Genomic DNA, 24,508 nt, shown 5'->3' with positions numbered 1-24,508 from the left:
AAGTTTTATAGCTTTTCCAGATTTTTTTTTGTTTAATTTCTTTAAATATGCCCCTCTTTCTTAAGAGAGGAGATAAGCGTATCTGAACCAGGCTTTACCTGGTTCATAAGTGCAAATATGAGTTTTAGTCATTATTGTATACAGTTTATCTTCTCTTTTTTTTTTTTCTTTCTTTTTTTGTTGTTTTTTTTTTAATTAGGGATTAGCCATGGCTCTGTTGTAGCAGGAGTTATCGGTGCTAAGAAGCCCCAGTACGATATCTGGGGCAAGACAGTGAATTTGGCAAGTCGAATGGACAGCACCGGTGTTAGTGACAGAATTCAAGTGCCTGAAGAAACGTATCTGATCCTGAAGGACCGGGGATTTGCCTTCGACTACCGCGGAGAAATTTATGTAAAAGGTATCAGTGAACAGGAAGGAAAAATCAAAACATATTTTCTTCTAGGAAGAGTTCAACCAAATCCTCTAATCTTACAACCAAGAAAACTGACTGGACAGTATTCATTAGCAGCTGTTGTATTAGGACTTGTACAGTCTCTTAACAGGCAAAAACAGAAACAAATTCTTAATGAGAACAATAACTCTGGAATCATAAAAGGACATTACAACCGGAGGACTTTGCTCACTCCCGGTGGATCTGAGGCAGCAGCCCAAGCAGAGGGGGCTGACAAAACTGAATTGCCATAATCAGCATTGTTTGTGGGGTTGTTTTTGTATTTCTTTTATATATAAAAATAAATATACAAATAAAAAGGGTTTAATTTTTTTTAGAAGGAGTGTGATTTTTTTTTTTTACTGGTGTGATATTTTGATGAGATTCAAATTCCTATATTTTAACAAATGGTGCCAGCATCTCTCCCCAACCAGCTGTGGTTAATCTCTGAACATCCAGACACAGTAGGTGTAGGCTACCACTCAGCTGTATGATCTACCTTCAGAAAGGGGCAAAAAATAAACCCCTGACTGGAGAGATATAAAACATGAATTGTGCAGGGAGTTAACAATGGCAAAAGGAGGAAACTGTCTACATTTTTCAGATGAAAGTAAAACAAAAGTGAGTAGGCTCTTCTCACCTTTAATAGCCTTCAAGTAGATTTATACAATCTAAGGTCATTGCCTTGTCCCCATAACTACAGGAAAAGTATTGACAATACAGCCAAAGGGTTTCAAGGTGTGTCATCCTCCCAGGTATAAGGGTCTGGAAGACAGAAGGGATGAATCTTTTCCTAAACTCAGTGATTCCACTGATTTCACTCTTAAAATGGACTAAGGCATCCTCCTCACAGTTGGGTGACTGCACTGTAGATAAACTCTTATCTCTGACCTCTGGCACCCAAGGCTCTCTGTGGGCACTGTCACATCCATCAGTCCTGTTTGGAGGGCTCAAACACACTTTAATGTGGCACACCAGACAAACAGACAACAGAGTTACACCTTGAGTGACATGTCTGATCATTCTGCTGAATCAGTTGTACAGCCAAGAAACAAATCAGATTCTCTGGTGTTGTTTTCCAGAGCTTAGCTCTTAACCCTGTTGCTAGTCTGAACTGTCACCAAAACAAGGGTTTTCTGAGGCTGTAAAATGAATTCATGTTGAAGTACAGTAGGAGACAAAATTCACTGCTAAGCTCTCACTCAGCTGCTCCAAGATGAGGGGAAACCAAGACTGAGAATACCCTAAATTATTTGTGTGCCAGCACAGACAGTCCTACAAGGGCACACCTCAATGCTACAAGCCCTGCATCAAAAGGAGGTTAATTTTTCAGGGACTGGCTAACCAATTTCACCTTAGACAGAGTAAATATATAGCCCAGGTTTATGCACTCATGCCATGATTCACACCAGGCTGTAAAGTGCATAAAACCTCTCATCAAGTCTGTTTTCAAAGGAGCTGGGTTTGTTTCAGTAAATATTATCCTTAAAGTAAATCTCAGATGGAAGAGCAGAACCTGTAATCACACAGCAATCCCCAGATGAACCACAAACAGTGCAGGGCAACATACAGATTCTTTGTGCAAGCTGCTGTTACATGGCCCTTAATAAAAACTGGGGATTCTTAGGACCACTGCTGGTGGATTAAACTCAGTTTTAGAAGATGGCCATTTTGGCTAGAACATCTTGACTGATACATTTTAGAAGACACAACTGTTTAATAACAAAAAAGTACAAAAACATGAGAGCATTTCATTGTAATGAGACAAAAAACAATGTGTTTCATTGTAAAGTGACCCAATGAATGGGTTTTAGGGCAATGTTGCATCAGTAAAGTGGCATATTCTGAAATAGAAAATAAGAAAGACAAGTAAATTCCACAGAAAGTTGTATCACTGAATAGTGGGTCTGAAGCAATGAGTGATCTGAAATTTTACACCCAGTGATGTTTCTACCAGTAACTGAGCTCTCATTCCAGATGTATTACTCCTTTTAGTCCCCACAAATATCACTTTTATGCCATGCATGGAATTTCAAACCCTTCAGCTCACCTAGGCACGTGCTGATACTGCAGGACATGAAGACATGGAATTGATGACATCTGAAGCATTTAAATTAATTTCATATTTCCAGTGGTATTTCAGGCACTAAATAAGGAAGTTTTGGGTGTTTTAAACAGTTCATTTACAGCTGTCCTCTCCTTAACAGCTTTTTTTTGCTGTGCTGGATGGGTTCACTTCTCCTGGTCCTCTACATATTTAATTCTCGTTAATAGCCCAGCTGAACTCATTTCTAATTCTCACCACCTCTGCAATGACAATTCACAGTGAGTGGAAGGTGCTAACTGGATAACAGGGTTTTAGACTGGAGTTCTGAGGGCAACTTCACTGCTCCTTAGCACAGCCCCAAATTTTCTGCTTCTTATCAGAGATACAGATTTCTCTGTTATCCCTCTCAAAATCCCCATTAGCATAACTGTGTTCCCAAGAAAAATCACTGGCTAGTGAAGCCTGAGTCCATCTTGGCCAGATGAAAAAGTTTGCTAAATCAGCTCATTGCTGTTAAATCAGCTGATTGCCATGAGCAATTATTTAGTGAGGAATTTCACTTGTTATTGTAGCAGGTAGATCTCTGCATGAGACTATTTTTCTACACTTGCTGGCTATTTGTCACCCCAGCAATTGCACTGTTTGTTCCTTTTCAAATGTGGTGACCTTATAGGTGCAGCAATGTTATTTCTCATTTTAGCATCTGTTTTCTGTGGAGCACAGCTATTATTTATGGTCTCAGCCTGCTTGTTGTACTCCAGGACTTTATGGAACTGTTATTCAGCTTTCCCTCACCATCTTCAGGATAGAATTGCTCATACAAGGACCTATAAACCAAACACCTAGTAATTATCCCTTGAAACAGGGATACCTTTTAATAAAAGCAAATTGCCTTGAGATCATAACACTTCAGCCAAAGAGGCTTATAAATATTGAGGGCTTTCATAGATTTTCCCCATTAGGAGAAGAAAACCTTGGCAAAATTTGCCTATACTCTTTGATGCCACCTTATTCCTTTGTACAAATGTGGTCTACACAGAAACAAACAGTAGCAGGCTGCTTCCTCAGAAATTTGTACCTCAGTTCCTCTCACAAGCTCCATGTCAGGAGCTCTTAAATGATTTCTAAACAGGCTGAAAACCACAGCTTTCTTCTCTGAAAAGCAACATCCAATCAACTGCATCAAGGGCAGCTTATGCTTTGAAGTCCTCAATCATTAAAGCAGATGGAATATTGACAATCTGGACAACAGTTCTGTACCAAAATCATTACTTTGTAGTGCTCCAAGGGTATTTTTGTAACCATCACGCCTATATTCTAGAAAAAAGTTATACCTGTAGCTAGAGTGTTTGTTTGAAGGGCAGTGAAGGAGTTTTTGTGTTAATTAATTTATGCCATTGACCAATTTTTATAATGTATATTTAGAAACTCACAGTTAGGTACCAATACCAGTCAAGGTATCTACTCTTGGCTCACATTAAGATTCAATGAGTTTAACTCTACTGAGAACAATGTGATAGGTGTGGTGTCATTTAGAACTGTGTGCTAACAAAAAAAAAACAATTCAAAAAATAGCTTTTAAACACAGGGGGGGGAAAATCATCACTCACTGTCCTCAGCTTTAGTACATTCCTGATTATTTCACAGTTGTTTTCACATTTGGAAAAGCACAGCAATAAAAAAAAAAAAAAACTGATCTAATCCTTTTCTCATTAGCAGAACTTCAGTTGCCTTTCCTGAGTGCACTGGGAGCCAAGGAGTTTATACAAACACCCAGCACAGCAAAGTGCCTGATAGCCAAGTTCCCTGGGGCTGCCCACTGTGGAGCAGCAGGGCAGGGAGCAGAGCCTGGCTCCCCAGCTGACTTGAAAAACAGGCAGAAAAGTAATCAGAGGAGTGGGAAATAACCACATTAACCATTATCAGTGGTACATGGTGAGTGTTATAATTGCACAGTCAACTTATTAACCTCCCCATCAATCTTCTTCTGTGCAGTGACACAATTCAGGGTTTGTGGTTTCCCCAGCTCTGTGCTTTACTGGAGGAGGGGAAAAAAATGACAGCAGAGCAGCTGGCAGATGGGAGGGAAGGGGTGAAAACTCAATATGCATATCTCCAGGCACTGGAGGCTTACAGCAGTTTTTAAGGAGTGCTCTCATTAGCTCTTCCAGAAGAACAAAAAATTTCCGTTGTTTACGTAACTTCAGCAGACAAGGCCCAATTTTTTTCTAAAATTTTCTTCTTTTCTATTTACCCCTAAGCTGCTCTATATGTGATAGCTGTCAGAGTTACTGAGCCAACCAGAGACTGATTCATTCAGGTCTTTCATGTGAAAACAACAGCTATATGCAGGGTTGGTTAATCTCCTGTAAAATGCCATCTCATGCTACTTCTCCCGACCCAGATCTCCCTCACCTCAAGGTGTTCTGCTTTTCTAGTTGTGGAATATTTCCAGATCACAGAATCACAGAATATTATGTTTATATTTATATATTGAACATCTCTCTTTCACAGTCCATGTACCTTTTGAGGGTCCTGAAATCAGTGTCTCCTTCAGCTTTGCAATATTAACTGAAAACAAAAAAGCACCACTGTTGCCACATGGAGACAAAGAAGCAATCTCATCAGGTTTGCTGAAAATTTAAGCTTCTAAAACAAATATGTGCAAAATGACTTTTGCTTGCAAAACCCACTCCCAGCAGTAGTGACAGGGGGTACTCCAAGGGATATTATTACAACTACAGTATATTAAGTGTATTTTTAATTAACTTATCAGTTACTTAAAATAATTATAATAATAATAATAATAAAAAAAACAGCCTCCTCTTATTCATCATTCAACACAGAGACTATTTTGACAGGGTCTCAGTTTTGTACGTTTCTATAAATCACCAAGTAATTTGCTTCAGATGAGTGATTGCCTCTTTTGGATGTGCCCAGATCGATGCTCTAAAGCTCCATCCAGGAGTCAGGAGTTACAGCCCTGTCTCAGAGTCAGCTCATTCTGTATGGATAAGAGCAAGTCTCAGCAATTCAATCCCTGTGTCCCTGTTCCCAAGAAAGGCAAGACCAGAAGGTTGAACAAGCTGGGAGCTGTTCCTTAGCACTTTTCCCATCTGAATGATGCTGGGAAGAAGATCCTAGCAGGATCTACACCACCAGGTGAATCAACACTCTGCCTTTGCAGCTCATTCTTCTTTAATAGCCTAATAATCTGCAAATTGTTATGCTTGGCTGCTTGGCAGTCCCAGACCTGTTCTCAGGATAATGAGGACACAGGGAATACATCCCACATGCCACAGCTGACACTGCAGTGTGCAGTCACCTGCTGCCCTGTAGGACTCCCCTTTTCCTGGCAATTAACTTGGCAGGACCCATTACCTCTCAGAAACCACAATAAGGATGTTAGCAGGCAAGTTTTCATGGAACCATCTCCAGCAGCATCCTTTTATTTTTGCTGGTTTTGCTTGGGTTTTTTTTATTGCTTCCTGCAGAACAAAGAGAAATCCTAGTACTCGTCATTTCTATTTTATTTATCCATTCCAAATTTATTCAGAAACAAAAAGCTCACCAATATTTAAAACATAATTTAAACAACATTTCCTCCTCTTATTCTCTCAGACAAGGTAGGTCACGTGTCCATTGCAGCTTGTGGATCTCCACCATATTTCCCTCCCAGAGCTATGCTGTCTTCACCTCTATGAACTGAAAGTTTCTTATACAGCATGTTTGCAAGGTGATCTCAGGCACCAATTCACCCCATCTTTCTGCTTACATCAATTTCAGAGGACTAGAGCATTCTCCATGAACCTGAGAATTATATTGAAAAAAAAAAAAAAGAAAGAAAAAGAAACACCATTAAATAAGTTCCAAGCTATTTCGAGATTTATGGATAAAAGTCAATATTTTATTTTCAGCTTTAAGGTCATGGTGAGCACAGAGAACACCAGTATCACCCATTTCCCCTAGAACACAGTTTCACAGGTTTTATTTTCATGTTTGATGCTACCTTCACATCTAGTCTGTATCCCATGCAGAGCATACTGACATTGACCAGTCTCAGCTAGGCACAGCAACCCAAGCCTTTGGATTCTCTCTTTGGAGCATCTTTTCTCAAATATCAAAAAATAAAACTTTGATAGTAACTGCTGCAATGGGGACTTTCCCTTTCAGACATTTTGCCATACCCTACTACGGATTCTTTGATTAAGAATCCAAAAACCATCCTTATTGCTCCAAATTGTTATGCATCTCTTTTTTTAAACCCACCCTTGAATATATCTTGTAGATGTCAGAAAGTATTGCATCTTAGCATCAATACATGAGGAAGAAGTTGGTTTTGCTCCATGTTCCAAGGTTAAGAAATTACCAGTAAAACAATAGCAAAAAACTTTCTTAATCTGTCTTTGACTGATATCCAACCAGAGTTTCTCCTTTAAGGTAGAAGCCACTACACCTAAACAACAGCCATCATCACCTCTGCTCAAGGCCATAGCTTCAAATTTGGGCACCTGTCTTCTGCAGAAGTCCATTTCAGATGTCAGACACTCAGCCCTGGCTCACAGTTTTGTAAGAGTCTTTGTTACTCCAACAGTGACCATTCCCCCTGTACTCAGCATGGGTGAGCTTGCACTTCAAACCCTGTGTCCAACCCTGGGTCTCTCATAAAAATAAAAACTTTGAGGTCTTGGACAGTGTCCAGAGAAGGACAATGGAGCTGGTGGAAAGTCTGGAGCACAAATCTGATGAGAAGCAGCTGAAGGAGCTGGGGGTGTTCAGCCAGGACAAAATGAGGTTCAGACTTATCACTCTCTACAACTCCCTGGCAGGAGGCTGTAGCCAGGTGGGGGTCAGCCTCTTCTCCCAGGTAACAAGAGACAGGACAAGAGGAAATGGTCTCAACTTGCTCCAGGAGAGGTTAAGATTAGACATTGGGAAAAAAAAAAATTGTTCTCCTAAAGCACAGTCAGGCATTAGAACAAGCTGTCCAGGGAAGTGGTGGAATGACCTTTCCTTGGGGGCATTTAAAAGAGGTGTAGACGTGGATCTCAGGGTATTATTTAATGGTGGAGTTGGCAGTGGTGGGTAAATGGTTGGACTTGTTGATCTCAGAGGTCTTTTCCAAACTAAATGATCCTATAATTCTATGATCTTGTGATGCCTAAGACTGTCAAAAATATGTTCGTAAAAATTCTGTTGTAGGTCAGTGCCAAAACTAAGTTAAGCTGTGTAGCTTATGTAAATGAAGGCTTCACTGGAGTTAATTGATTTAATTCCAATGTATGAATGCATTCATGGGCCAAAAATAGTAGTTTCTGGAGACCTCTTTAATCTAGTGAGGAAAAGCAGAACAAAAATTATGATGGGATGCTACACAAGATCAAATTGGAAATAAAGCACATATACATCTGACAGCAAATATGCCTAACCACTGGAACAGGACACAGTGAAAAACAGTGATCTGTTATCACCTGAAGAGTTCAAAACAAGATTATGGAGACCTTTGTGGAAATTATGCTTTATTCAAGTACAAGTGACTGAGTCCACTGATGGGAAACAATGTTTTTTTACAATCTGTGAAATTCCAACAGACAGGCTGGATATTTCAAGCTTTTTGTTTTCTATATCTGTGAATTTGGCATTATCTCTTTACCACTGAAATAAACAACAAAAAGAGAAAGAGGAAAAATCTTCAGTCCTGAGAATGTTTCACAGCTCTTGCTGGTACTGAAGATGAAGAACTGACTGAAGATGAGGAAGGAAAACCTTTTCAATTTCATGAATTGATTCAGAGGCTGGAAAAACCATAATGTGTTGCATGTCTCCCTTTGTGAATGCACTGGAGGCGTCGCAAACCAGTGGCTCAGCTCACTGGAAGACACTCACCAAGCTATTTAGCTTCTCAATCACTTATATAACTGCTTCATTGATTTTACCAAAAAACTCTGTAGTCAAGCATCAAGAAAGAAACTGAATTACTCCCACAATTGCATTCCACTGTTCCCACTCCCTTACTGCTCCCTCTGCCATGTTTTCTTCCTTACCCCAGTGCTCAGAGCAATCACTCCCCAGCTGATCTAAGCAAGGCTGTAAGACCCACTGGGGAGGAGCATTTGTTTCTTAATAAGAGTTTCTTCACACAGGGATGTCAGGAAGTGTTTATGGTGTTGTGTGACCTTGTCCAACTGAGGGTATTCAAACTTTCCCTTATAATGAGAAATGTGGCCTTGACTTCAATAAATGAAGGGTTTTCTACAGGAGTAGTTTATTATAATGATGTGACCCTGTCATTTTTGTATAAATATATGATATTACATATGTAAGATACTCAGCCTGACAAGGCTTCTCTACATTTTTATTCTACATCCAGAAAAGCCTCTTGGGAACAGATAACACAGGATGCAGTAAAAGAAGAATGAAAGGAAAAGCTACCTCTGAACTTGTCTGGAAGGAAGAAAAATAGGCACATTAAATGCTCATAAAATACCTTACAAATAACCCAATTACCTACTTACAACCTGCAATGCATGATGTATTTCTCAAACTTTTCACAAAGGCTGACAAGAAGAATTGTTCACTTTCACTACACAAAATGCAGTCACCTAATTCTGACACCAAGATGAGAATAACTCCTAATATTTCACTTGGATTAGCAGTTCCCACCAAGTGGCAGAGGTGAGAGATTTGTACTGGAAAGTCACAGTGGCAAGGCAGAAAAGTCTCTGCTGCCCTGAATTATTGGTAGTGCCTCACCTGAGAGCACAGCCCAGTCACACTGTTCTCCTGTGGGGTCTCAGGAGAAGGGGACACAGGTTCCAGTGCTGTGAGCCTACACAGCTATTTCACACCAGGGGTAGTGGCTGTGAGCCTACACAGCTATTTCACACCAGGGGTAGTGGCAGGGCAGGGCAGACTACTAAAGACATGACATCCTGCTCAGGGGCATGAAATGAGAATTTCACAAGGTTCAAGTTTGGGAAGACATTTTCAATTGCATCTAAGTGGAAGGTGAACAGTTTAGTGCCATCATGCCCCTTAGATTCTGGTAAAAAACTTTTTAAATTATGTAGGCAAACAATTGCATCTGAAATGTCACAAACCATGAATCCTTTCTATTGTTTGTCTTTATGTAGTTTACCCCATAGATTCTGATGTTCAGACTTTTCCTAATATATCCTACACCATCTTAAATGGTGTTTTTCAGGCTGAGAAGCAGCTTCTTCAAGACAACAGGAAAGCACTTTGCTGGAAGCCTGTCATAGGTGTCCTGAAATCATTATGACTCATGGGAAATGCCAGCAAGCACAGCTCAGAGGTTTGTCAGTCATGGTTTTGCTGCATCCACATAAATGTTCTGGAATATAATGACCTTACTTTCTAAAAAGCTTGAAGTTTAAGCTGCAGCATGCTAGAGTGAGTTGTGTCCATTGTGCCATTCTATAGTTGCTTTTGAACTATGTAAAAAGTTCTTTCTTCAGAAACATCTTTATTGACAACTTTTCCTACCTCCTCTGTCTTGGATAAGTGAAAAAATTCAAGGCATGATGGCTTGCAGAGGAACCATGAGCCTCTTTTTTAGATTTGTTTACCTAGAAAACATTAGATTGTATTTCTGCTGCAGAAACTCACATTTTATTCCTTTGGCAGAAACACTTAAAACATGAAAGAAGTATAAATGACACAGCAATTCCTTTGTTTTCACCTGCAGGCAGGATGAAATTATTGGCCAGAGAGATGGAAAAGATGAAGCAGACACAGCTGACCGAGTTACTAATTTTGATTCCCATAGCAGCTAGAAACCAGGCTCAGGATAAATCCAGACAAAAGGTGCTGTTGTATGTCCCCTTTTCACCATGCCACCACAAGGAAAGGCAGGGATCATGTATTCAGAGCTGTGGGCATTGCCTATGGGCACAGTCCTTCTGCATGTTACACCCCTGTTTTTATTGTCTTACACTGAAAACACCTAGGACTGGATAATCCAAACAAATTTTATGACTCAACCAAAAATTAGCAGTAATTTCTGACCTCACTTGATTTTAATCTATGACCTGGACCCTGTCAGTCTACCAAGTCCTTAAATTTCTCTCCCAACCTGGGGACAGCTAATCCTCTCCTCAGGAGTACAAATATTGCATTTCTTCAAGCATTCATGGAAACTTATCCCCTTCCAGCTGTGTATGAAGGCTCCTTAATCACTTCAGGTCTCCACTCTCCTGGCACAAATCTCAGACTCAGACATGTGAAGTGGGGGAATGAATGAGCCCAAAGTTTTATTGGAGCACCAACCAGCTCAGCTAAGACTTTTCTTTCCATGACAAACAGCATAAAGTGGCTGCTGGTGTCTCAGACACCCCTGTGAACTCTCCTTCTAATCTGATTTTTGCTGTTGACTTTTCCTCATGATCATCATCCTGCCAGTATTGACAGGCCACTCCAGGGACTCATCTTCCATTATTCTTCATGTTGAATCCTGTACTCTGCAGGACTGTAGCCCCCGAGCAGGTTGCTCATTGCTGTGGTTGCCAAAGCATTTTAGGGACTGTGAGCTCTATTTCCAGAGCAGATCATAACAGATACTCTCCTGATATGTTATATATATATATATGTTATGCTATGCTATAGCACTTGGCTGCATCATATCAAGTTTGGTGCTGAAACATTCATATGCACACTTATATGAAATTATTTTAGCATATGAATCTTCCCACACTTGGCATTACCTGAACCCTTGTTAGAGTTAGGTGCAAATTCTTCTTTTCTGGCTTTTTTTTTTTTTTTTTGGAAAATATCTGGTACCATGAGGAGCAGCTGAGGTCACTTGGATTGTGACTGGTGATCCTCAGCCTGGAGGAGAGAAGGCTGAGGGGAGATCTCATTGCAGTTGCAGCTTCCTCATGAGGGGAAAAGGAGGAGCAGACACTGATCTCTTATCTCTGGTGACCAGTGACAGCCCTAAGGGAATGACCTAAACTGTGCAAGGGGAGGTTTAGGCTGGGTGTTGGGAAAATCTTCTTCGCCCAGAGGGTGGCTGGGCACTGGAACAAGCGTCCCAGGGCAGTGGTCACAGAACCAAGTCTGACAGAGCTCAAAAAGGGTTTGGACAAAGCCTCAAGCACATGGGGTGACTTCTGGGGTGTCCTGTGCAGGGCCAGGACTTGATGATCCTGATGGTTCCCCTCAAACTCAGCATATTTTATAATTCTATGATGAAAAGGATGGAAGTTATAAAGAGTCACAAGTACAGAAACAGGATGCAAAACTGCATGCAGAGCATACCCATGGGCAAACACAGGTTCAGTCCTGCTTATCTGAAACAAGCTGTCATGAAATCAATGTGCTCTTGTATCTCACTTCATTTATAAGGTAATAAACACCAAAATCTCTAATATGTTGTGGGTGGTGGAGAAAAAAAAGAAACAAAATAACATCCTTTAGGAGGTAGGGTGCTTGAAAAAATCTGAGGAATTCTGTAGGGTTCTCTTTAAAAATGGCTCTGGAAAACAATCACATCTGCTGACTGTTGCAGTCTAATTCATCTGCAAATCTGTCATGCTGCATGCAGAGGAAAACCACAATGATTAGAAATCATTCCAGTATTTTCTGAGGGATCCATTTACTGTGTAATCATTGTTTAGGTAACTATGAACAACTTTCTCTCTTTCTTGCTTTGCTGTGACACCCTTAAATAGTACTCAGTCTTTTACCAGCACAGAATGCTAATGTGCAGAAAGATCTGCTGTTTTCATTCCTCTACAGTGCATCATTTTTAAAAGGAGCTCATGTGGGCCTCTAATAAACAGCCATCAGATGCTCTGCTCATGCTCAATACCCTCTGCCTTGAACAAGGAATGCAGATATGTCCAAAAATATAGTGCTATTGTATTTATAGCAGAGCAAAAAATTTAGAATGCAAATTAAAATGCATGGAAATCATTTGACCTTACTCAAAGATCACATCGGTTTCCCAGAAGGACACATAACATCTGAGGTATTCAGGCCAGCTGTAAGACCCAAACTAACCTTGAGCTTTGGCAGTGAGGCTGGATGAGATGATCTTTAAGGGTTCCTTCCAACCAAAATCAATCTGTGACTCAATGCTGTGAATGGGAAAGCAATGAAATGAGAAGCAGGGTGACAGAAAACTGGTGAACTTTTTTAACCTGATTTCTTCTGGCAATTCCCAAAAGTTTTCCTTCAATTGAATTCTTCAGTCTCCAGAAGAATTCCTGTGTTTCCCCTCAAACCACACAAAATATTTTTTTAGTATCTTTGTCCTGTACAGCAGCCAGATGTGCTAGGAATACCTAAATGGAATTAACACTGAGTATGAATAACACCCAGGACATCTCCCTGATGGATGTCCATATGCCCTGGGCTTGACAGCATTGCAGCTATCCAGTGTGCATATCCCTGTCAATGCCACACAGATGCTGCATGGTAACACCACCATGTTCCAGCTGCACAGACCAATCATTGCTCCCCACAATGCTAAAAACAACCTTAACAATATATTGCAACCCACAAAGTTCTGGGACTTTTGCTGTCTCTGATCAGGAGAACACCACCTGAGACCCAACCCTGAAAATCCTGAAAACTCTACCCTGTGCCTTATATTCTCCAAAACATTTCCTTACCTGAGCAAAATACAAGGAAATGGCTCATTCATGCTACACTTACTTTTATATTACACCAGATGCTCCTTGATTTGTAATCCTCTCTGGCCAAACTTGGAACCCCACTCCACACTGTGTGAAAGGAGTTGGTTATCTCTTCAGTGCTCCTGGAAATGTTATCAGATGCTGGTCCAGGTGCAGTTATACTGTGGATGAGGGGAAGAATTCAGCAGTGCTTTTGCACTGATACAGACTCATTTATGGTGCTGACACCTCAGAAGGCTTTGCTGATGGAAGGGGATCTTCCCTGGTTCTCCTCAACTCCATCACTGCACACAGATCCAGCACAGTGGGACTACACAAGGCTCCCTGAGCGGTCTCAGGTTGCATTAATCCCTTATTAGCTGCTTCTTTAAGGGTGTCTATAATGCCAGCCTTGAGGAGTTTGCTACCAAAGAGACAAATGGGTTGAGTATGGAAGGAAGTGAAGAGCTCTAAGCACCAAAGGGATTTGTCTGATGCTTCTTGACTTGTTTTTATCAGAGTCAAAATTGCATTTCAGGTTGTTGATCCTAACACAGATCTAAAGAATGGGGTTGTTTCACTTCAGATAACATACAAGGTTTTTCAGGCTGCTGTTTTGAACTGACCATAAACATCTATCAATTTTTTTTTCTTACCATAAACAAACCCTTATAGAAGAGTTCCTGCCTGAGGAGTTTAATCCTCTTATAGCCTCAAAGGGACTCATGGATTTTTGTCTGTTTTCTGTCAGTGTTAGAGGATTTGATTGATTCTTTCATTATTCTTCCAACTCAGAATAATGGAGAGTGGCATTTTACTTGGAGAGATGTGCATTGGCTTAAAAAAACACTCCCAGTTCATCCATCTGCTAGAGCTCTGGAGAGCTGAATGGTACTTACAATTTTAGATGCTCAGTCTAACAGAGAAAAGATTTCATTTTCCCTTGCTTTAAAGTGTTACACTGTGTTCATAGCTGTATCCCACATGGCTTTCATCCTTGGCCTTAACCAGGGCTGGGCAGAACCTTTCCTGCCCTGGAGCAGATCTAGGGTTGATTCTTGCAACCCTGAAGGGATGGACCATGCCCCTCACCATAAAAAGCCACAGCAGAAGCATGACCCAAAAACCACAGGGACATGTGGTGCCCTGGTGTCAGCCAGATGTGCTGGGGAAGTCTGCACAGCTGCAGGCAGGTCCTAGACCAGACCCAGCCTGCTGCTCCAGAGAGCTGCACAGAGTGGGATGAACTGCACAAAGTGGGATGCTCTGCACAGAGTGGGATGAACTGCACAAAGTGGGATGCTCTGCACAGAGTGGGATGAACTGCACAAAGTGGGATGCTCTGCACAGAGTGGGATGCTCTGCAGTGAATGCTGGACTGTCTCAGTCTATGAGCAGCAGCAGACAAGGTACAGAGTTCAGTTATTACTTTTAGTTTGAATCTGGAGATGACATCTCCACTAGGAGAAAAGGAATAGGTCAGTTTGCAGTAAAAAATAAAAGGTGGGGACAGAGGCACACAGAGGTAAAAACCTTTTTTAGGAGCAATGTTCCAGGCAACCAGGTTTGTCTCAGTTATTTCAGCAGCTCTATGGCCACATCCACCTCAGATGGCAGTGGGGACAGTCCCTTTCTTCTTCTGAGCAGCAGGCTGGAGCATCTTGGTGCTTCCCTTGGGGCAGATGCTCAGGGTTTGTTTTCAGGCAGTCAGGCACATGGTGGGGGATGAGCAGGTCCTGCACCCAGCCCCTGTAGCTCTGGGACATTGTTTTAAAGGGGTGGTTTCTCTGCATCCTCAGCCTCAGGTAAAATGCCACAGTTTTGGCTGCACTTGTGGCTTGCTGCAATTCACCTCTCATTCTACTGCATGCACTGGAAGGCACCAGCATGGAGGGAGATCCTGCTTGGAATGATCAAAGCTGTTCCTTGTCCCTCTCACTTGGGGTCCAGTATCACCCAGAGCCCACTTTCTGTGAGGTACAATATGGCAGCAGTGGTACCAGAAAACACCACTATCCTGAGGCTACAAAATGACTGAGATTTGGGTCCAAATCCAAGCTCTAATACACCCCTTGGAAAGATGCCTTCACTTTCCTATGCTAATTTTTGTTGGTTTTTCTTTTTCCCCCCTCTACTTTCTGCTTGTCATTTATTTAGAAGCTGAAACATTTTAAATGGGCAAAATTCTCCTGTCTGTTTTATAGGTAATTAACATGCTGGTGCCCTGGTTGCCTGCAGGACTACAGAGCACATGAATGAAAATGCAGCTTCCTGCACAGAACCACTTTGATTAAACCTCTGTTTGCATTCAGCACAGCCACTGTGGCTCACAGACACTCCCCCAGCAACTGGAACCAGCTCTAACACTCTGACTCCTGCTTGAATAGCTCTGGGTAAAGCTGCCCAACATCACCCCCCAAACCTCCACTCCACCCACCCCCACATAACCAATCAGAATTCTTTTATTATTTATGCTTGATTTTGGGATAAAATATCCCGGAGTGAGACAGTTTTGTTGCCACCAGGTCATCCTTCAAGTGCAGCTCTTTCCATTTGTGTCAGCGCTTCCGCAGGCGAAGAGTGTTTAAAAAGGGAAGGAGGGATTTGAGATAAAGCACTTAAATTCTGAGTTAATAGAGCAATTAACACCAGAGATGAGGATGCTGAAGCCCAGGAGACCTTGCTCAGCTGCTGTGCTGTTATCACATGATCGGGGAGCATATTTGAAGGTAATAGCAAATAACTTCATTAAGCTATCAATAGATTGAGAAGCTTGGAGAGCTTTTGAAAAAAAAATAAAAAATCTCTTTCTCTCACCAGGTGGCTTCCACAAGCTCTCCTAGTTCCGACACAATGGTATTTTCAGAATCTTGTTAAACACAGTGGGAAACTTAAATGCTTAAACGTCCTTGAATGTTTTTGTCTTGGCTTTTAGCAACCATTTTCCTTTGCTGCCCTCTTGAGGGAGAACAGCAGAAACACGCCCATTCACAGCAAAAATAAAAGCTTTCATTCACCTAAATACATCCTGACCTAAATTCACCTAGACTGGAGATAGATCTCTGTGAACGGAGCCTTTTTTATTTCATGCAGTTTCTTCACAGGAGGAGGTTTTCTTTTGGTGCTAGTCTCTGTAAGGTACAGCAGCTCAATGTCAAATACCTGTGTGGCAACACAGCTTCACCCAGGACAGGTGAAACCAGCATGAAACAGATTTTCCTTTAATGAACTGGGGCAAAATAGCCATATATACATACATACATACTATATATATATATATATATATATATATATATATATATATACATGCACTGTATACACAGTTATTATGTAAATATACATTTAAGCACAAGTACAGGCTGCATGAGGAATGGATCAAGATTAGCACAGGAGAGAAATCCACTTTGTGAACAAAAGAGTTTATTGTGATTCAGCAATGTGCACTTGCAACCCAGAAAGATAAATGTGCCCTGGATTGCATCAAAATAAATATGGACAGCTGGTTGTGTGAGGTGATTCTGCCCCTCCACCCTGCTCTGGTGAGTCCCCACCTGGAGTGCTGCATCCAGCTCTGGGGTCCCCAGCACAGGAGGGACATGGACCCCAAGTCCAGAGGACACCCATGAAATTCATCACAGGGCTGGGGCACCTCTGCTATGGGAGGAGTTGTTCAGCCTGGAGAAGAGAAGGCTCCAGGAAAAACTGATATCTCCTTCCAGTACCTACAAGGGTCCATAAGAAACCTGACTTTTGACCTCAGTTCTGAGGTTCTCAGTGTCACTTGCACTCTGCATTCATCTCATACAGATGATTTTCACTTTTGCAAGTACATTGGTATCCAAGAATTTCCAATAAGAGATATGTTCTTCAGGATAATTCAGTTTTTTCTCTAAACTGAAGGTGAAGAAATGTGATTTTGAGGTTTATATGTTTGTGGAACTGCTTGAGATGATGAATGATGAAGATTATGCAAGCCCTTGTTTATTATCAGGTAAATACTTTTATTTATGATTATGACAATAAAAAGTACACTTCTCCATGCAGTCTTTTTATAGAAAACAAGGAGGAGAGAAAATACTCTAAAAAAACCCAAATAATCATTTGTCTGATGATGTAAGGATTGCTCAAGCCCATAGGAATGACAAAACTTGATGGCAATTTAAGGATGTCCTGTGGCATCATGAAGTGTAACTTAATGGTGGTAAATCATAACAATTTACCTGGGTATTTTATAGCCCTGGCAGGTTCCCTTTCACAGAACCAGTTTATTAACATCTTTAATTTCTGACTAATGGTTCCACGTGATGTTTATTTATGAGTAGCCAAATGTTATTATCCAATACAGAGTGGCCCAGAGCAGATAATGTAATCATCTCTAGATGAGCTGCAGCCAAGACTGCCTCCAGCTTGCTCCACTGTCAAAGAAAATATCCACAGAATGTGTGATATAAACCTGAGAGGCCTGGAGGTCTTTCTGCCATCCCAGTGCTGCAAAAGCCTGGGGGGCTGCAGGGCTCTGTAGGTGCTGCAATACAACCAAACGTGGTTTCTCACTAAAGCACTGAAAACTGAAAACAGCATCAGCCCAGACACTTTAAATATGTTACCTTGAGATTATTTCTGCCTCTTTTTTTCTCTCCAGTTAAAAATTATCTCTTTTGGATGGCAAAGGCTGAATTCCATAATCAGCAGGCAGATATTCATATCTTTAAGAAGTGGCTGACAATTCCAAACTCTGGCAGTTTATAACGCCACAAACCCTTCCCATGGGCTTTCAAAAAGATGCCTCAAGTCTCTCTTTCCCTGGGCATGCAAAAACCTTTGGAGTCACCATTAACTGAGGTAGATGAAGGAGTATGGCCCCATAAATCCACCACAAACCCCCTTCTGATGCCACTTTGGGTGATGCTGGCATGTACAAGTTGGCCAAGTTAGTTGTTTGAGGGTGCTTAGGGAGCCAAATCTCAGCCCTAAAAGAAATGGATTTGAGAAGTTATGTCACTTTTCCCTCGCCCAAAAACAATTAATTCATTACACCAGTGCATTCTTTGCAGTACTTCACAGCTGCTTCTAAAGACCAAACATGAGATTTTATGTAAAATCCTGCTTTCTGAAACACGGTGAGTTCACCTAAGGGGATGTTTTCAAAGATTCCCATCAGAACCTTCCTAGTTTCAGAGAAGCAGGTCTTCTGTTGGACTGTGCTGAATCTCAGGTTTTGGTGTATGTGACTTCCCAAATCCGGAACAACTACAAATGTTCTGTGTTAATGGTTCTGTGATCATTTGGAAAAATAAAGGAAATTCTTTGTGTAAATTTGGTGAATTACTTTAAAAGTGTTTAAAGGGGGAGACCACAAATCCTAGAAGAGGACATCTGGTAGTTGGAGTGGGAAAGTTCGTCAGCAAGCAATTAATTCATGATGTAGGAACAGTGCAGAACAGCTACATCCCCATTCATTTTTCAGGAAGCAATAGAAGATATCTTGTCAAAAGTGGTGTTATGAGCCAGAACCTCAGTTCAAGAGGGTGAATCACTGTAATGGAGGGATTCATCTACTGTGAGCTTGGCACTAAAATTTAAAGTGCTCTCACTGGGCTCTGCTAGAGATAATGAAGTAGGCATCACTGGGATTTTTTTTCTAGCAAAGTATCCCAAAATATTTTTCAGTGGAGATCAGCAACACAGCCTACAGATTCTACAGATGAGATAACAGATTCACAGTTCTACAGATGAGATAACTGAAAAACTAAGAGGCAAATCAATTTATTCAAGGTCACAGCAAACAAGCATATTCCATTCTTTGAATTGGACACCCTTACTCTGCCCACTTGACCAAACTGCATAATATTTGCATTCTCTCAAGCCAAAAATGCTCTATTTGTTCATGTAATGCCTGACATAACTGCGAGTGCCTTTCCATGGCTGATGAATGCTATCCAGTGTGCAAAATATTCTTTCAATTCACTAATGCTCTCCACCCATGTGAACCCTAAGCTTTTTTTATCTCCTCTGACCACGAAGCAGCACACAGCTGGAGACAGCGCTGCCTCAGGACGGAGCCAGGCAAGTGCTATCATCAGTAATTTGCTACAGTAACATAGCATTCCCACAGATGTTTAAATCACTGTTTTGTTTAAATCACTGACACTTACAAACTCATGCACTGCCTGTCACGTATCTCATTAACAAACAGTCCAAACATAAAGAGCAAAAATATATATTGCCTTCAGATGTGGGGAAGGTGTGAAATGGAAATCAAGACACTGCTCCAAGCCAATGCAAATTTCTGTAAATCACTGATTGGTGCTAATGGGTGTAGCTCTGTTGCATTGACTGATGCTACATTAATTACCACCTGCAGAAATTCTAGCTCTTAAGATATCATTTTCCTTGTGTTCAATTTAAGGAACAGCTTAACCAATCTTGTGCTCAGAGTATTAAAAGCAAACCAACACCTTCAGGTCCTAATTTTCTGCAATCATTTTTCTTATATCCTCATACAGAATGTGGCAAAATAAGCAAACACAATGTCAAATCACAGTTTTCCACTTGCTGGACCCACAATAATGTTTAACACCCAGAAAACACAACACAAATAATGAGAAGGAAGTGATGTCATATAGTATCTCACCCATTGATTTTCAGTAATGGGCAACACATTCAGTTCTGCACCAACTTCTGATTCCCAAACTGTAGTGACAACCCTGTTTATTCACACCTTGTGAATTTGGCACATTATTTTTTCTGAGAGACCAGCCCCAACCTGGCTACGACCTCCTTTCAGAGAGTCATAGGGAGTGATTACATCTCCCCTGTGCTCCTTTTTCTCCAGGCTGAGCACCCCCAGCTCCCTCAGCTGCTCCTCAGGCTGTGTTCCAGACCCTTCACCAGCTCCATTGCCCTTCTCTGGACACACTCCAGAACCTCAACATCTTTATTTTCATGAGAGACCCAAAACTGGACACAGAATTCAAGGTGTGGCCTCACCAGTGCTAGGTACCATCCTGCTGGTCACTCTTTATTGATAACAGCCAGGATGGTGTTGGCCCTCTTGGCACCAGCTGCTGTCCAGGAAAGGTGCAGGGCCCCCCTCCCTCCCACCCTCTCTGCTGCACACCCTGTTTGGGAGACCTGCACAGCAGTGAACTCTCATGTCAGAAATGCCACAGCTGAGCCACTTTCCCTCTGCTCTGGAACTCGGCCCAGCCCTGCTTGCAGCACATTATTTAGCCTTATCTAATATTTTTCTGTTATATCTATCTATATAAATATCTTATATATATATATATATATATATATATATAAAATATATATATATATAAAATATATATGTATGTATATATATGTGTATATATATAAAAATATATATATGTATATATATAAATATATATGTGTATATATATGTATATATATATAAATATATATGTGTGTATATATATATATATATATATATATATATATATTTCCTCCATTTTCCTAAATGTCTCAATATTGTATTTGCTGGGAATGTCCTGGCAAAAGCAGGAATGATGCATCTGACTCCATGTTCTCAGAAGGCTAATTTATTACTTTATAATACTATATTATATTAAAGAATACTATACTAAACTAAAGAATACAGAAAGGATACTTACTGAATGCTAAAAAGATAATAATGAAAACTCATGACTCTTTCCAGAGTCTCGATACAGCTTGGCCCTGATTGGCCAATGAGTGAAAAGAACTCACCAGAATCCAATCAAGCAATCACCTTTGGGTAAAAAATCTCCAAACACCTTCCATGTGAGCAAAACAGAGGAGAAGCAAATGAGATAAGAATTGTTTTCATTTTCTCTGAAGTTTCTCAGCTTCCTAGGAGAAAAATCCTGGGCAAAGGAATTTTCTTCAGAGAATGTGAATGCCACATCTCAATGTCTCAATTTTCTTTGAATTTCCATTGTGTTGACTGCATTGTCCTGTGTACAGTGATGCTCAGAATGCAGGTTCTGACACTGCTCAGCTAAATTACTTTGCTTTGCCCAGTTTATTTATGGTGGCCAAAGGTTACAGCAGTAGCTTGTTGAAAAGTTGCAGAGTCCTAGAAAGCAGGATAGAAAGGAAGAAAGCATTTGGGCCATCCTCCTGGTCCAATCCCTGTCACCTCTATCCACAACATTCCCACAGATATATTTCTGTTTCTACATTTTATCCAGCACCATTAATTTTTCATATTCCTCTACCTACTGCCTAAACAAAAATATCATTTTCACTGGATTATTTTTGTTTATTTTCCTCTAAACTAAACCTACTATTTCTTTTTGCTAGTAGCTTTTCTGCTTTTATCCTTGTTACTGGTGTTCACATTTCCCTTTACTTCAAAGGTTTAAGAACAATCAGCCTACTCACCCTTCTTAAACTAACATGGGTGTTAAAAAAGATTGATTCTAACTGTAATCATTAGCCATGACTTCAAAAAAGTTGCAATTTCAGTGGTTTTTATCCTACTTGCCTGCAAAGACATTTTGAATTCATGTTTTGGGTAGGAATCCATTTACACACAATTCTCAATATCTCTTTTAAATCAAAAGCTGTTTTGCCTTTAAGGAGAGCTGCAGGGGACAAACCTTTGCAGTGTAATTCTGTCAAAAATCAGATTTTCAAAACATATCCCATGCTTTTCTGCACACAGTATTTTCTTCATTCAAGAACACCCCTGACACTTTATTTGCAGTTTAAGGGACAACGATTTCCAGGGTCATTTTCCTTTCATCTTCTGAGCACTGTTCTTTGGATTTTCAGAGCTATCAGTTGTCTGATGCTTTCCAAGTTAGAGTGTTATTCACCTAAATGAATGTTTTTCTTTGTCATTTAGACATGTTAAGGGGAGTGAGAAAAAAATATAGCATTTTTGATAATACCTGATGAGGCAGCTGGACCCTGCATATGCACATGGCTCTCATACACAGCGTTCAGCAAAAAAGCACAATGGCTCCTTTTCTGATGCTGAGCAGCTCTAGAAGACTCCTGAACCTTTTGGTGGTGATCTGTGGATCTCAGAAGAGTGGCACACCTGAGGACCTGAGCCTCTCAGCCGTCCCTCCGGGTGCTGGCTGGCCTTGGGTGCCTCTGGGATTTGATTCCAGAGACCTTCACTCACTGATGCATCGTGCCAGGACACCTCAGTGGCCCAGACACCTCAGCCCATCATGGAAAATGAGTACAGATTCCAGGATATTGCTCTCCAGCTATGGCTGCACCACCTGGGCCACAAGGCTGCACATTAACAGCTGCCCAGACCTGGCAGATGCCTCTGCCTCAAGATCTGCTCCAGCCTGGAGGGTTTTAAAGCTCAGCTAAGAAGGACTAATCAGTTTTGGGAGATGTTCTTCTATGCTTTTAATTGGCTTCATGCTTAAGAAAATTGAGGCTGTGAGAGATTTAGATATGGCAGCGAGAGATTTAGATTTTCAGATAGCAGAGAAACTATTTACTCACAGGAATAGGAGTCTTCAGAAATCTTTGCCTCATTCTGTGAGAGGGGAAAAATACCCAGAACCTGTGGTTAGATGCTTGAAGAACACCAGCACAATTATACATCTACCACTCTTAGAACAGGAAATGATCTGTGTAATAGACCTGTAATTCAGCCACCTGTTTTAATCAGAAAAAATGCAATTAACACTGAAATCACTGCCTTGAGACATAGGTTTACTGGAAGAATGAACCATTGGTCAATTTAAAAGGCAAGGATATCTAAATGTCTATTTTACATCCAGGAGGTGCTTCCAAACTACTAAACAGGAACTTCTCACACTCTTAACCAGTAATATTTTATTATGCTGTTGCACAGGAAACATAATCAAAAACAATGCTTTCCTAGAAGTGTACCAGACATTGTCATCTGCTCAGGACCAGCCCTCAGCAGACATTCACAGGGAGCTCATCCAGCCCTGCAAAATGTCTATAGGTCTCCTCTTTACAGTGAGAGGGGTTTCTGCATAAATTGGCATATACTTCTTTAGACATCTTTGGAACACACAAATCCCCATTTATGCACCTCAGGTTTAAGAATACTTTCTAATAAGATCTGAACTAGCCCACCAAGGGTGTGTGTTTCACAGGACTGGTACAACAGGCATTTTCTGGAGACATACATCAGTAACTGACTGTCCCTGAAGAGGACCCAATTTTATTTCAACAGAAGGCTTCCCATGGCAGACATATAAGCCATGATTCTCCCATCAGAACACAGCAAAGAATCCCACATTTAGTGCCTATCTTAGGCTTCTCCCCATCTCATTAAAACCAACTGGAGCCTTTCTGTCTCTTGAATAGGCCCCAACAAAATACAAAGCAATTGTGATTAATGTTTAACATTGGTAAATTTAATACAAATGCCAGCATTGGTAGTAATTGACTCTGAGAGTTTTTAATCCCACAAGTAACCAGTAAAAATTAATTATACTTGAGGACTTTATGTCAGCTTTGCATGTCATGATGCAGGTCTGCTCTGTCAAAACACCAAACCCCAGAACTGTGGGGTAAGTGGGGACAGAAAGCTGAGGGAGGGGAGAGCACAATGAAGAATTGCTTTGACCAGTTTAAGTGTTCTTGGAGGCAGTGGTGAGTCAGTGGAGTCTGGGTTGTGACCCAGCTGGTCAAATGTGGGCACCCACCCTGCAGGAAGACAATCACATCCCACACTCCTTTATCCCTACTGAACAGATCTCTGCTGGTTACAAAGAGATCCCATGGTCCAATATAGGGGTCTCTATTACAAACACCCAGATCTAACTGAGATAAATTCCCCTACAGCTACCATCTTGGATTTTGGGAGCAGTAGGAGCCAAAATAAGTTGTTGGAAATGTAAATGCAAATCAGAACTTGAATCCTGGGTGGGAGATCAGCTCTTCTGTGCAAGGACAATTGTAAGGTAGAAGGTCAGCTCCACCCTTTGCAGAGAGCTGGCCATTAGAGCTCATACACAGGATCTTCCAAATTCATTCTACCTTCTCTTATTCTTTAATGGCCTCTATAAAAGGTACTGATAAAATTCTACTACATTTTTATTTTTCAAGGCATAACCATTATCTTCTTGCCTTGCTTTTCACTGACTAATTTTTTTGTTTAATCTTCTGGCTAATATTGATGCTGATATTAATGTACTTCTCTTCAGAAATTCCCTTTCCATAATTGTTATTAATATGATGTCTGCCATTCAAGGAAAATGAAAATTTTTATAAGGGTTCTAGACAGAAATTAAAGATCACCTCTCATGGTTGATGGAAAAAACTGCCTCTCTATTAACCTTCATTATCATAATGAATTGTCACCACTGACAAGAAGCAGTGTAAAATGAGGTTTAAAAATAACCTCAGACTAAAGTTAATCAAGTCATGCCCGGG

At 40.9% G+C, this 24,508-nt stretch overlaps 1 protein-coding gene across 2 annotated transcripts in view; it reads left to right on the top strand.

Annotated features, from left to right (window-relative positions):
* ADCY8 (adenylate cyclase 8) overlaps positions 1-773 on the top strand; it is a 116,180-nt gene extending 115,407 nt beyond the window's left edge. For both annotated transcript variants that reach the window (XM_077189043.1, XM_054632042.2), the window contains one exon: positions 200-773. In XM_077189043.1, the coding sequence (XP_077045158.1) occupies positions 200-687 (488 nt within the window). In that variant the 3' untranslated portion in view covers positions 688-773. The remainder of the gene's footprint in view (positions 1-199) is intronic.
* Positions 774-24,508: the final 23,735 nt, after the last annotated feature.

The sequence above is a fragment of the Agelaius phoeniceus genome, chromosome 1 (genome assembly GCF_051311805.1).
Source record: "Agelaius phoeniceus isolate bAgePho1 chromosome 1, bAgePho1.hap1, whole genome shotgun sequence".
In the NCBI taxonomy this organism is placed as follows: Eukaryota; Metazoa; Chordata; class Aves; order Passeriformes; family Icteridae; genus Agelaius; species Agelaius phoeniceus.
The sequence above is the reverse complement of the archived record's forward strand: the minus strand, read 5'-3'. Positions and strand labels throughout refer to the sequence as shown.